This window comes from Oncorhynchus kisutch, linkage group LG2, assembly GCF_002021735.2.
Source record: "Oncorhynchus kisutch isolate 150728-3 linkage group LG2, Okis_V2, whole genome shotgun sequence".
In the NCBI taxonomy this organism is placed as follows: domain Eukaryota; kingdom Metazoa; phylum Chordata; class Actinopteri; order Salmoniformes; family Salmonidae; genus Oncorhynchus; species Oncorhynchus kisutch.
Genome location: NC_034175.2, coordinates 22662326 through 22677089, shown reverse-complemented (window position 1 = coordinate 22677089; position 14764 = coordinate 22662326). Strand labels below are relative to the sequence as shown.

The following is a 14764-nucleotide window of genomic DNA, read 5'->3' as shown; positions in this document are numbered from 1 at the left end:
GACCAGAAACCATGGAAACTGTCGCTTCATGTTGAAATGGTTGGCAACTCTACCAAAGGACAAGACCAGAGAACATGGAGATCATTCCCACGTTGAAATGGCTAAGAAATCTACAAACTAAAGAACAATTATTCAAGCTGCAGCTGTTTAAATACTTTAGTCCCACCCCTTTCCTTTGTCTACCAAGCTGCCATATCGGCTTAGCCCACTAGGGACTTTTCTATCATGTCAGTAACCAATGTATGACCTATTGTGTGTGTGTGGTTATGTAATTCTGTGATTAAGTTAGTAAATAAATAATTAAGCCAATTTGTATATCGCTGATTCATGATCTATGCTAGAGTTCGTGCAGATATCCAAGAGTTTGCGACATTCAGAATATGACTGATACAATAATGGTAATAATACATTAATTGAAGACTGTAATCGATATGATATATTCGTGAAATTGACATTCTAAAAACAAAATTTGTCCGTGGTGCCCTGACTTCCTAGTTAATTACTATTCCGTGATTCATTGAAAACAGATAGTAGCTCCCTTTTTCCCCTATCTAAACTAGTTGTATTTGTTTCATTATTTCAGTTTGCCCTAATGAATATATCCCAGGAGCATGTCCAACATTGTGGGTCAGTCTGCAGTTTTTTGTCTGGTACTCACTGAGTGCTGCTTTCACCAGGATAGGGGGAGACTCGTTGGAGTAGATACTGTTCCCAGCTCGCCCCACAGACTTCACTCTGAACACATACTCCTTCTTCGACTTCAGACCATGGACTGTAAACCTGAGAGGAAAAAACAATACATTTAGGCCTAGGTGTTGCAATGTCAAATTTGACTATTCATATAGCCCTAATGCCTAAGCATTTCTTTCTACATTGGGATGGTTCTATGGACTAAAAATAAATTTAACTGGAAATGGTAATGGAGCAGGACTAGGCTTAATCTGTGTCCTGGAAACTGTCCAATCATGTTCTGTTGTAGAATTAGTGGCAAGAACAACTACAACATTTATCCAATGCACAATATAAACAGCTTTCAAAAAAGAGGAGCTCAGTTCATTTAAATGGCACCGTGAGTTCAGTACTGTACTTGGTGTTGGTGGTTGGTTTGTTGTTGACCGTCCTCCACTCTTGCTTCCCAGCCTCGCTGTAGTACAGGTAGTATCCCAGAATGCCCTCTTTCTCCTTGGGCTCCTGCCACTGAAGCAGGACAGCAGAATCTGTGTCTCGGATGGCCAAGACGGAGGTGGCTGGAGCAGGAGCAGCTAACAGGATAACACAGTGAGCTCAGCTGATTGGCACACGCTTAGGAAAATAATAACATTCTATCTGAAGCCATCCCTGTAGGAGAACCCTTCATGGTTCAAGGTAGAACTGTTTAAAAAAAATCTTCCATAGAGAAGGCACTGAAGGAAGAACCAACCTGGATGGAAATGGTTAACTGAAGAACCACTGTCCCTGTAGAATAACCCTTTTTTATTTATTTATAAGAGAAAACACAAATCCATATCAATGGAACTAGTATAACATTAAAGAAATAATATGTTTATCCCTCTCCCTCACCTTGGGGTTGTCCCAGTGAGATTGGCGGGCTCGGCTCTGACGGTTCGCTCACGCCAAACTTGTTGACGGAGCGCACCCGGAAGCAGTAGGACTTCCCCTTCTGTAGGTTAAACATGGGGAACCTGGGAGAGCCCACCGTGATGTCCATGCTGGCCAGCTGCCAGCTGTTTTTACCTGCAATGGACTGATGGACACAAGGAAGTACGAACAGAAAGCGAGACAGGCAGGCAGAAAGAGACAGAGGTGGATGGAAAGAGAAGTAGGCAGAAAGACAGACATACACACAGTGATTAATCAAAATGTTTCTCACTATTATTTCTCATTTCTGCTCCATTAACTTGACTCCCATATCTTTAAGTCCTTTTTAAAATGTACGTTTCAATGAAACCCAGTCTTTAAAAGGAGATCAGCGATTATATAGCGCAAGCCTAAGGGCGAGCCGAGGATATTTGAATATTCCTGGGAAGAACAGAAGCGGGAGATCTTGGCAATTGCAGATGCTTTTGATGGATTGGACAGTTTTATTACAGAGTTACTTATAAAAGTCCAATAAAGCAATTTCCTGTGGCAGTATGCCGCTTTTCTTCTCATTATTGCAATTGCAAGCTGTTGGGCATCTAGTATGCAGAGTCCTGGTTGATATTGAAGAACTGGGGCACTTTGGGGGAGATGTAAAATGAATGATCCCCCCCCCCCCCCCCCCAGGACTTTGATAAACCAGAACTTTGACAAACTTTAGTCATTGTAAGACATTCATCAAAATAGGAACACTTGTGTCCTTTATAGTTTGGTGGCCATGTACGAACACACCCACAACCTGTACTATAAAACCTCCTTGATGTTAAAACTAAGCCAGAACAAAACTGTGGCTAATTCACAACCGTGAACCTAGAAAACCAAGATTTATGCTTTAAATCACCCCCAAAGCCCAGAGGGAGCTTTGACCCAGCTAACAATTATGGGGAGAGAGAACATTTTTGTAATGTTACAGGTAGTGTCCTGTTGTCCAGTTTTCAGTCAGTTAGAATGTTCCCCTATCTATGTTAGCTAAAACCTGGTGAGAAACGATTTAGCATGTTTTGGTGTTAAGGTTAGGAGAACATTCCCTTAATGTCAAACAGAATTTCAGATTATACAACATTACTGTTCTAGACGTGTTTTATGGGACATTGCAAGAACATTAACGTGTCCAGTTTGAGGGTTAGGAGAGTATTCCATCAACGTTTCGATATCTTTAGGGAATGTGCTTCTTGGGCCAGAGGCCCTGGCCAGACTAAACCCTAATCCCCCTCCCTAGGCACTTGTGTAGATCTGAAACAACCAGTTTTGTGAATACACTTTGAAGTAAATCTCAGCTCTGTTAAAAGTACACTCAAGAAAACATTTTATTGATCATAGTGATTCAGGGCTATCATTAAAACAGGCCATTAATATGTGAGTAGGATAATATGCCCCACCAATATCAGACAGCTATACAGAAAGCCTTTAAATCGCTGAAATAAGTCAGTAAATTCAAGGATGAGAGAATTATCAGATTAACTGACACTTGACACGGACATGGTGGCGCATCGGGAAGATCGAAGTACTGTGAACTAAGGTTGTGAGTTCAAATCCCAGGTTAGGACACGTTGAATAATAATTACTGTATAAATGAACATGCACAATATAATCATGTGTGTTAAATGTGTCATTTGAAAACACTATGTTAAAAGCACCTGTGTGAGTGAGTATCCCTAACATTGCCAACAAGAGCTATGAATGAGTCAGTGGTTCACCAATCAGGGCCTTGATTGGCTCGGCATCAATAAGTGATGTGTAATACATTTTTGGGGGGATGGCACATGAATGTTCCTGCAACGTTCTCATTTAACTTGTCTAGAACGTCTTATGTTCTGTGTATTCTTGGTGGGACTTTGATGGAATATTGTCCTCACCACAGAAGACTGGACACCTAAATATCTTGCAACGTTCCAATGAAATGTGTCTAGAACATACACAAAACATTAGGAACACCTTCCGTCAGGGCATGGACTGTACAAGGTGTCGAAAGCGTTCCACAGGGATGCTGGCCCATGTTGACTCCAATGCTTCCCACAGTTGTGTCAAGTTGGCTGGATATCCTTTGGGTGGTGGACCATTCTTGATACACACAGGAAATTGTTGAGCGTGAAAAACCCAGCAACGCTGCAGTTCTTGACACACTCAAACCAGTGCGCCCGGCACCTACTACCATACCTCGTTCAAAGACACTAAAATATTTTGTCTTGCCCATTCAGCCTCTGAATGTCACACATACACAATCGTCTCAAGGCTTAAAACTCTGTCTTTAATCTGTCTCCTCCCCTTCCTCTACACGGATTGAGGTGGATGTAACAGGTGACATCAATAAGGGATCATAGCTTTCTCATGGATTCACCTGGTCAGTCAGGCAAAGAGCAGGTGTTCCTAATGTTTTGTACACATAATATCTTAAGTTCTGAGAACATGGTAACCACGTTCTGGGTAAGTTCTATTTGACATTAAGGGAATGGTCTCTTGGAATCATTCCTTGCACATCACAGGAACGTTTGTTGTTAGTTCATGAGAAAGCAAATTAGCTAGCGACAAGAGAGCAGCTTCAAGGTCTCTCGGTTTTTAACGAGTGCACCGATGCCCACCTAAACTGACACCGGCAACCGTATAAGTGTTTTTCTCCCACCCCTTAATCTTTAATTATCATAGTGGTCAGAGCTCTTCATTCATTTGGCTCCGAGTCTACAACAGTGAGACAGTTCAATGGGCAACGGCCGGCTGACGCTACACACACTAAGATGGCCGGGTTGAGGGTAGCTGGTGTGTGTGTGTGTTTCTCTGTATTGTGTGTATGAGTAGGAGCACAGGCCTTAACTCACCCGCTCCACATAGAAGGTAAGTTGCTCCTTGCCTCTGGGCTCCGGCTCAGTCCAGCTAAGCACGGCGTAGTTGTCACTCATCTCACAGGCATGGACACCAGTGGGAGGGAATGGGACTTTCATCTGACCTGAGGTCAGAGGGAAGAAACGGGAGGATGGGTGTAGTGGACAGTAAAGACAACCGAGTCATGGTCAGAAGGAGAAAACATTTTGAGACTGGGAGACGGGGACTATTTTCCATTGCAAATAGTTTTGCTACGGTGTACCCTGCTAAACAAGACCCAGAGCATTGTATCACATGACCAAGCAAGGGTCAGATATAAAATGTTTTTTATGAGAAACGCACAGACTGTCATGACACACACACACACACACACACACAGTTATTGATTCATTGAAACCTAAAGTTGTACCAGGGTGCCTTGAAAAAGAGAGTATGGCAGTCTGAGGCTGAGAGAGTGCTTTATTTTTCATAATAGTACACCATTCCCTGGTGTTTCCATGGCGTTTGCCTCCTCTTCCCTCTTTGAGCTACATCAGGGTCATGTTATGATCCCTGTTCAGAGAGAAGCACGCTGACTACCCTGGGCTATAATAGGCATTTACTAGGACACCATGGAGAATAGTCCACCTAATGGAACAAAGTACATTGCTTTCATAAAGCTATTACATGATGGATGATATGAAGAAACATGAAGTTGTTATATTGAATATCATAGGCAAAATTGCCACTGGGGTTTTGTAGTAAAAAAAGAGAGTGAAAGATTAGTGTTTCCAATGACAACAGTGTCCACTGTGTGATTTTGACCAATTGTTAGTAGGCATTGCCTGTCCGCTAATTGGTTGATGTCATTGGAAACGCAATTTTTTTTTTACTACAAAACATAGAAACGCGCCATTTTCATATATGTTGATGTCGGGGTGGTGCTGGAGATGAATATTTACCATTTTAAACTGCAACGTTTTCTTTCTGCCCCATGATTAAAGTGTTGAAGTTAACTGTTTCCACAACCCACCAAAAAAATGGTTTTACCAAAACCAAAAAATCACTTTCCACTTCCACTTATACTGTGTTTCCAAAATACCCCTCCATACCCCCCCCCCCAAAAAAAAAGTTATGTTAAACTGTATAGAATTGCAGAACATGTCTTCAAATGTCAAAAGAATACAAAGGGAAAAGCAGAAATGTACAGTGGCACTGTATCGTAAGTATTCGGTCTAGGGTAAGTAGCTGGGGGATACCATTGAAAAGGCTGTAGTGCCATAGCTACGAACACTGTTAGTAATAGTACTACAACGATGATGTATGTGGTTTCTCACTTTCCAGCTGGTCTTTGGTGATGGTGATCTCTCTACCTCTGTCCACCTTGATAACTGATTGAGAAGAAAAAGAGAGAGAGAGAGAAAGAAGGAAATGAAATGCATGATAGCACAATGAGTAGATAACATGGAAGAAACCGCCCATACGATGCCAGCATGCCAGGGCTCGGCAGAGAGAGAGGTAGAGAGAGAGAGAGCTGGGGGAAACAGTCAGAGGCGAGCCAACCTCCTGGCCGTACTTCATCTGTGCCTAATGATCCACAGCATCTGACCAGCACACCCATCTGTCCTCCCTCTCTCTCTCTCTCTCTCTCATAGCCCCCACCACACACACACACACCCACACACACACACACACACACACACAATGTATTCTATTTATCCTATGTTATGTCTCTCTCTATCTAATGACCTCTACCCAGAGTGTGTTCGGTGTGTGTAAATCTGAGTGTGCAGATTACCCATAGTTCTGGTGTGTTCTAAAGGGTCGGTGGTGATGACAGGCTCGGTGGCCTTAGAGGGGCGTCCTACACCTGCCTGGTTGACGGCACACACCCTGAACTGGTAGATGGTGCTGTCACTCAGACCTCTCACAGGGTAGTGACATGCCTTCTGAATGGTGTCATTACAACGCACCCACTGCCCACTACCAATGTCACACCTAGGATTAGGGAGAGAGAGAGAGAGCGAGGGAGAGCGAGAGAGAAAGAGACCATATGAGAAGGGAAAGGAAAAGATCAGAGATTTCAAAAAATGGATTTCACTTTATGCCTTTCAAAATAGTTCTTAGCTCAACATTCCACAATTTAGTTATTTCTCCATGAATATTATTTTGCCACTATAAAATACATTTTAAACATTTTCGATTGCATAAAAGAGAAACACATTTCGGCCAACAAAGGACAATCATTTTTCCACCCAAGTACATAACCTCAAAATAACAAGTCTCACAACTAATTTATAAGAAAATGTGAAGAAAAGCAGCCGTTGAATGCTGATAAATCAATACTGAACAAGAAGCCACCTGGGAAAGCAAACAAAGAAAGCAAATAGCTTGAGGGAACATTAAGCTGTGTATGTGTTGCTAGGCGACTGGAAGGCTAGGTCTCTCTGATATTAGGTCTTTCTCTGATGCATATAATATATATATATCATATAATACATCAGAGTGAGACCTAACATTAGTATTTTAATGTGCCCTCTGCATGCTAACTAGAGAAGATGTGTAAGTATAATGAAAGTACACAGACACGCGCGCATCGATCAGCTTCAGTGATTAGTGAGCACCTGTTACCTATGGGAGGGCTTTGATTGAGTTAACATTGTGTTCCATGTTGAATTATTATCACGCATAACATCCATCTTCTTTGGGCTTTGCCAAATGGATATTACATCAAAGTTGGCTGGGGTTTTATCTCCCCGATCCAATTTGCTCACACTCATCTGAGTAAGTTGTGGCCCAACAGTTTAGTTTGGTTTGCTGTGTTTTGTTGATTTGGAGTCAACAAAGATAGCTTATGTCTAAGATAACTCTCATCGTTTAGACTGAACGTACAGGTAAGCAGGCCAGGTTCAAATCAAATCAAATGTTATTAGTCACATGCGCTGAATACAACAGGTGTAGACTTTACAGTGAAAAGTTTTAAAAAATACGGACAAGAATAAGAGATAAAAGTAACAAGTAATTAAAGAGCAGCAGTAAAACAACAATAGCCAGACTATATACAGGGGGGTACAGAGTCAGGGGGGTACAGGGAGCACAGAGTCAGGGGCGGTACAGGGGGCACAGAGTCATTGTGTGGGGGCACCGGTTAGTTGAGGTAGTATGTACACGTAGGTAGAGTTATTGAAGTGACTATGCATAGATGACAACAACAGAGTGTAGCAGAGGTGTAAAGAGGGGGAGGTGGGGGGGGGGGCAATGCAAATAGTCTGGGTAGCCATTTGATTAGATGTTTAGGAGTCTTATGGCTTGGGGGTAGAAGCTGTTTAGAAGCCTTTGATGGCACTATGGTGTTGAGCTGTTGTCAATTAATAACATTCTCACATAGGTGTTCCTTTTGTCCAGGTGGGAAAGGGCAGTGTGGAGTGCAATAGAGATGGCATCATCTGTGGATCTGTTGGGGCGGTATGCAAATTGGAGTGGGTCTAGGGTTTCTGGGATGATGGTGTTGATGTGAGCCATGACCAGCCTTTCAAAGCACTTCATGGCTACATAGTAGTGTTCTTGGGTACAGGCACTATGGTGGTCTGCTTAAAACAGGTTGGTATTACAGACTCAGACAGGGAGAGGTTGAAAATGTCAGTGAAGACACTGGCCAGTTGGTCAGCGCATGCTCGTAGTACATGTCCTGGTAATCTGTCTGGCCCTGCGGCCTTGTGAATGTTGCCCTGTTTAAAGGTCTTACTCATATCGGCTGTGGACAGAGTGATCACAGTCCTCCGGAACAGCTGGTGCCTCTAATCGAGCATAGAAGAAGTTTAGCTCGTCTGGTAGGCTCATGTCACTGGGCAGCTCTCGGCTGTGCTTCCCTTTGTAGTCTGTAATGGTTTGCAAGCGCTGCCACATCCAGCGCTGCCACATCCAACGAGTGTCAGAGCCGGTGCAGTATGATTTGATCTTAGTCCTATATTGACGCTTTGCCTATTTGATGGTTCGTCAGAGGGCATTGCAGGATTTATTCTAAGCTTCTGGGTTATAGTCCCGCTCCTTGAAAGCGGCAGCTCTACCCTTTAGCTCAGTGCGGATGCTGCCTGTAATCCATGGCTTCTGGTTGGTGTATGTACGTACGGCGAGGGAGAGCTTTGTATGCGTCTTAGTGTGTGGAATATACATTGTCCAGAGTTTGTTTTTTTCTTCCCCTGGTTGCACATGTAACGTGCTGATAGAAATTTGGTAAAACGGATTTAAGTTTCCCTGCATTAAAGTCCCAGGCTAGTAGGAGCGCCGCCTCTGGGTGAGTGTTTTCTTGTTTGCTTATGGCGGAATACAGCTCATTCAATGCTGTCTTAGTGCCAACCTCTGACTGTGGTGGTATGTTAACAGCTACGAAAAATACAGATGAAAACTCTCTAGGTAGATAGTGTGCTTATCATGAGACACTCTACCTCAGCTGAGCAATAGCTCGAGACTTCCTTCGATATTGTACACCAGCTGTTATTTACAAAAATACATAGTCCGCCGTGCTTTGCCTTACCAGACACAGCTGTTCTATCCTGTCAGTATAGCGTGTAACCAGCCAGCTGTATGTTGACAGTATCATCGTTCAGCCACGACTCCATGAAGCATAAAATGTTACAGTTTTTAATGTCCTGTTGGTAGGCGACCCAAAACAACGGCGCCACAGAAGGGGCAGACGGAGCGGTCTTCTGGTCAGGCGCCGTAGACGGGCACATTGCTCACTGCTCCTGAGTATACTACTCGTCAATGTCCAGTCTCTTGACAACAAGGTAGATGAAATTTGAGCAAGGGTTGCCTTCCAGAGAGACATCAGAGATGGTAGCATTCTCTGTTTCATGGAAACATGGTTCACTTGGGATATGTTATCAGAGTCGGTACAGCCACCCGGTTTCTTCACGCATCGCTCCGACAGAAACAAACATCTCTCTGGTAAGAAGAAGGGCAGGGGTATATACCTTATGATTAACGACTCGTGGTGTCATCATTACAACATATTTGAACTCAAGTCCCTTTGTTCATCTGACCTAGAATTCCTTACAATCAAATGCCAACCGTGTAATCTACCAAGAGAATTATCTTCGATTATAATCACAGTCGTGTTGCTCCCAGCCTATAGACAGAAACTAAAAGAGGAAATGCTCGTACTCAGGTCTGTTCAACCCTGGTCCGACCAATCAGATTCCACGGTTCAAGATTGCTTCAATCACGTGGACTGGGATGTGCCCGGATAGCCTCAGACAACAACATTGACGCATATGCTGACTCAGTGAGCGAGTTTATTAGCAAGTGCATCGGTGACGTTGTACCCACGGTGACTATTAAAACCGTCCCTTACCAGAAACCGTGGATTGATGGCAGCATTCGCGCAAAACTGAAAGCGCATACCACTGCATTTAATCATGGCAAGGCAACCGGAAACATGACTGAATACAAACAGTGTAGCTATTCCCTCTGCAAGGCAATCAAACATGCTAAGCATCAGAATAGAGACAAAGTAGAGTCGCAATTCAACGGCTCAAACACGAGACGTATGTGGCAGGGTCTAAAGTCTATCACGGATTACAAAAAGAAAACCAGCCCAGTCGCAGACACCAATGTCTTGCTCCCAGACAAATTAAACAACTACTTTGCTCGCTTTGAGGACAATTCAGTGCCACTGACACGGCCCGCTACCAAAACGTGTGGGCTCTCCTTCACTATGGCCAACGTGAGTAAAACATTAAAACGTGTTAACCCTCACAAGGCTGCTGGCCCAGACGGCATCCGTAGCCATGTCCCCAGAACATGCGTAGACCAGCTGGCTGGTGTGTTCACGGACATATTCAATCAATCCCCATCCCAGTCTGCTGTGCTCACATGCTTCAAGAGGGCCACAATTGTTCCTGTCCCCAAGAAAGCTAAGGTAACTGAGCTAAACAACTCTCACCCCGTAGCACTCACTTCTGTCATCATGAAGTGCTTTGAGAGGCTAGTCAAGGATCATATCACCTCCACCCTACCTGACACCCTAGACCCACTCCAATTTGCCTACCGCCCCAATAAGTCCACAGACGACGCAATCACAAGCACACTGCCCTAATCCATCTGGACAAGAGGAATACCGATGTAAGAATGCTGTTCATTGACTACAGCTCAGCATTTAACACCATAGTACCCTCCAAACGCGTCATTAAGCTCGAGACCCTAGGTCTCGACCCCGCCCTGTGCAACTGGGTCCTGGACATTCTGACGGGCAGCCCCCTGATGGTGACGGTAGGAAGCAACATCTCCACCCCGTTGATCCTCAACAATTGGGACCCCACAAGGGTGCGTTCTCAGCCCTCTCCTGTACTCCCTTGTTCACCCATGACTGCGTGGCCATGCACGCCTCCAACTCAATCATCAAGTTTGCAGACGACACGACAGTAATAGGCTTGATTAGCAACAACGACAAGACGGCCTACAGGGCAGGGAGGAGGTAAGGGCCCTCAGAGTGTGATGTCAGGAAAATAACATCAAACTCAATGTCAACAAAACAAAGGAGATGATCGTGGACTTCAGGAAACAGCAGAGTGAGCACCCCCTTATCCACATCGACGGGACAGTAGTGGAGAAGGTGGAAAGTTTGAAGTACCTCGGCATACACATCACGGACAATCTGAAATGGTCCACCCACACAGACAGTGTGGTGAAGAAGGCGCAACAGTGCCTCTTCAACCTCAGGAGACTGAAGAAATTTAGCTGGTCACCGAAAACACGCAAACTTTTACAGGTGCACAATTGAGAACATCCTGTTGGGCTGTATCACCGACTGGTACGGCAACTGCTCCGCCCACAACCATAAGGCTCTCCAGAAGTTAGTGCGGTCTGCACAACGCATCACCGGGGGCAAACTACCTGCCCTCCATGACACCTACATCATCCGATGTCACAGGATGGCCACTGCCTATCTCCTACAGGAGAGCCACTGCCTATTCACTCCTCTATCATCCAGAAGGCAAGGTCAGTACAGGTGCATCAAAGCTGGGACCGAGAGACTGAAAACAGCTTCTATATCAAGGCCATCAGACAGTTAAACAGCCATCACCAACATTGAGTGGCTGCTGCCAACATACTGACTCAAATCTCTTGCCACTTTAATAATTGGATGTAATAAATGTATCACTAGACACTTTAAACAATGCCACTTTATATATTGATTGCATACCCTACATTACTCATCTCATATGTATATACTGTGCTCTATACCATCTACTGCATCTTGCCTATGCCGCACGGCCATCACTCATCCATATGACTATTTGATCTTACAGCTTGGCTCAGTAGTGTGTAAAGGTTATACTAGTCCTCAACCTATGTCCTTGTTACGGTATTCATACAAAGCCCTAAAGGCCTCTTCACATTTAAATAACAATGGCTAACTGAACGTTAACACCTTCTCACAGAGTAATTGTTTTGATTATGCAGGGGCTCTTCACAAGTCCTCACTGTCAGCCCTAGCTATGGAAACACAATTTCCCTAGGATAACATAACGGTGCATACACTAGTGAAACACTGGTGTTACAGTCGAAAAGTACCTCTCCACAAAGTAACCCTCCACTTGGTAGGCTCCATCAGCACTGGGAGGCTCCCAGGTGAGGAAGACATAGTCCTTTTGTACATCAGAAACCTTCAGGTCCAGAGGAGAGCCTGGACCACCGGACACTACTGCAGACGCATCTGAGCAGGGGAGGGAATGGGGAAGGCGTGAGAAGAGGGGAGAGAGACGGCAACACAATTAGACCAAACCAAATCATGAGAAAACAAAAAGATAATTACTTGACACATTGGAAATAATTTATTTTAAAAAACAGAGCAAACTAGAATGCTATCTGGCCCTAAACAGAATACCTGACTACTGTGACTGACACAAAATTAAGGAAATCTTTGACTATGTACAGACTCAGTGAGCATAGCCTTGCTATTGAGAAAGGCCGCCGAAGGCAGACCAGGCTCTCAAGAGAAGACAGGCTATGTGCATACTACCCACAAAATGAGGTGGAAACTGAGCTGCCAAATGTATGACCATATTAGAGACACATTTCCCTCAGATTACACAGATCCGCAAAGAATTCACAAAAAACTACTCCAATTTTGATCAATTCCCGTATCTATTGGGTGAAATACCACAGTGTACAATCACAGCAGCAATATTTGTGACCTGTTGCCACAAGAAAAGGTCAACCAGTGAAGAACAAACACCATTTAACAGCAAACCTATATTTATGATTATTTATTTTCTCTTTTGTACTTTAACAATTTGAACATCATTACAAAACTGCATATATACATAATATGACATTTGAAATATCTTTATTATTTTGGAACTTGTGTGTAATATTTACTGTTTCGTTTATTTCGCTTTAGTTTATTATTTATTTCACTTGGTTTGGCAATGTAAGCATATGTTTCCCATGCAAATAAAGCCCCTTAAATTGAAATTGAATTAAAAGGCTGGAGAGGGAGAGGACACGGAGAGAAGGAGAGAGAGAGACAGGGACATGGAGAGAAACGCAGAGGGAAATAGAGATGAAAAAAAGGAGAGGGAGAGAGGGAGGATTAAAAGCTAGCAAGGTAATGTAATCCAGTTCAATTAAACCCTCCCCCGATGTCTGTCTGGGGCCGCCATGTGAAAGCAAGGTGCGTTGTCTGGAGGTAAGATTAACAGGTCATCAAATCTGCATTAGTTATAAAGACAGCACAAAGGAGAGCACTAAACAGAGACTGAGAAAAATAGAGAGAGAGATAGTGACAGAGAGATAGGAGAGAGAGAGAAGGAACGAGGGAATTATGTTAAAAGGATTAAAGAGATAAAATGGACCCGTTTTCTATTCTCTGAGGCTTGAGAGACTGTTGCTTTGGCACCAACAAAAGAGTAGGGAAATGTCAGGCAAAATGTATTTCCAACCTTCTTACAGTTTATGCTGCAAGTGTGAGACATTGAAGTTGGAATCCGTCCGTTTGCGATATTACAACAACAATAGACATCATTGCACAGAACAGCGGAGTAGGTACTGTGATTTTTTTTAAACACGCTGCTGGATGTGCATCTCTTCCGTTTGTTAAACAAAACAATAACAAATGTGCCTTTGGGCGACCAGTGGCGTTATTTCACTTTTCCTAGATCTCAGCTTTAAGGCCGATGAGTCGTGACCAATTGCCTAGGTATCAGTATGACTGTTCATAAATGTCCTTGTGGTCAAATGTCAGACATCTCACTATTTTGACGTATTCTATTGAGACCATGTTGAACTAGTAGACACCCTCAGTCTGTCATTTTACTTTGCTGTACTCGGTGGTGAAGAGGTCCCTCTGTGTCTCTCTCCCTCTCTCCCTCTGCCCTCCCTCCCTCCATCTCTCCCTCTGATAAGCTAAAAGACTTAACCAAACATGGCCCTTGTCTCTTCTCTCTTACCACCCATTTGTAATGCAAATTCAGAAAGAAAAAATCCACTTCCACATCCTAATGACTCTAACTCCAGCAGGAGTTAAGGACCAAGATCTTTTAATAAGACAGAAAATACAATGCAGTGCTGCAGGTTGTTAATGATATCGAGGTCTTACTCTGGCTGGGAGTTTGCAGTGGTGGCGATGAGGGAGAGAGGAGGACAAGGGGGTAGGGAGGTGTGGGTGACTGGAGTCATGAGACATTCAGTGGACGTGACTGTGAAGTGACTGTGAATCTGGTGGGTTTCAAGTAAGTGTGGAAGTGTTAGGTTTGTTTCGAAACACACTACTGCTAAACCCAATCACAGACACCTATGGGACCCAGACGTATCTCAAGGCCTCCATGCAACTTTGGGAAGAAGCTACTTGTAATTGTAGTGTTGGCTAGTTGCTTGAAGATCATAACATGTCAGATGGCAGCTGCCTTGCTCTTGGCATTGTGTTTTCTTATGATTGCCTTAATGTTGGTATAGTGCCCCTGCTGGCACCGAAATCCCACCACTGCCACCAAAGTAATGGTGGCCACATTTTCACCAGAAAAACTAGAAACACTCCGAACTCAAGAGCTGCAATTGTGAATGTTATAGGGAATATGCAACTTCACGTCAGACCCATAGATACACACGAAACATCCCAGAACCTACCTTTGACAAAAATGTAGGCTTTATGCTCTTTGACCCCCTCCCAGGTACGCAGACGCACCATGTACATGCCCTCCTGCTCCTTGTGCACGCCCTTCAGGGTGAGGGAAGTGGAGCGAAGGGCGGTCTGAAGCTCCACCCTGCTGGACTGGCGCAGTTGGACTCCTGTGGGAGGGAGGTGGCATTCCTGTGTGCGGGTCCTACT

The 14764-nt window shown here is 44.0% G+C and overlaps 1 protein-coding gene across 1 annotated transcript in view; it reads right to left on the bottom strand.

The window, feature by feature from the left end:
- The window catches only part of myom3 (myomesin 3), a 75687-nt gene that overhangs the window by 26028 nt on the left and 34895 nt on the right, over positions 1-14764 (bottom strand). The window contains exons 10-17 of the mRNA XM_020508836.2: positions 14563-14724; positions 12010-12151; positions 6233-6432; positions 5772-5825; positions 4452-4579; positions 1561-1744; positions 1088-1262; positions 659-780 (exon numbers count right to left, since the gene is read on the bottom strand). Of these exons, the coding sequence (XP_020364425.1) occupies positions 659-780; positions 1088-1262; positions 1561-1744; positions 4452-4579; positions 5772-5825; positions 6233-6432; positions 12010-12151; positions 14563-14724 (1167 nt within the window). The remainder of the gene's footprint in view (positions 1-658; positions 781-1087; positions 1263-1560; positions 1745-4451; positions 4580-5771; positions 5826-6232; positions 6433-12009; positions 12152-14562; positions 14725-14764) is intronic.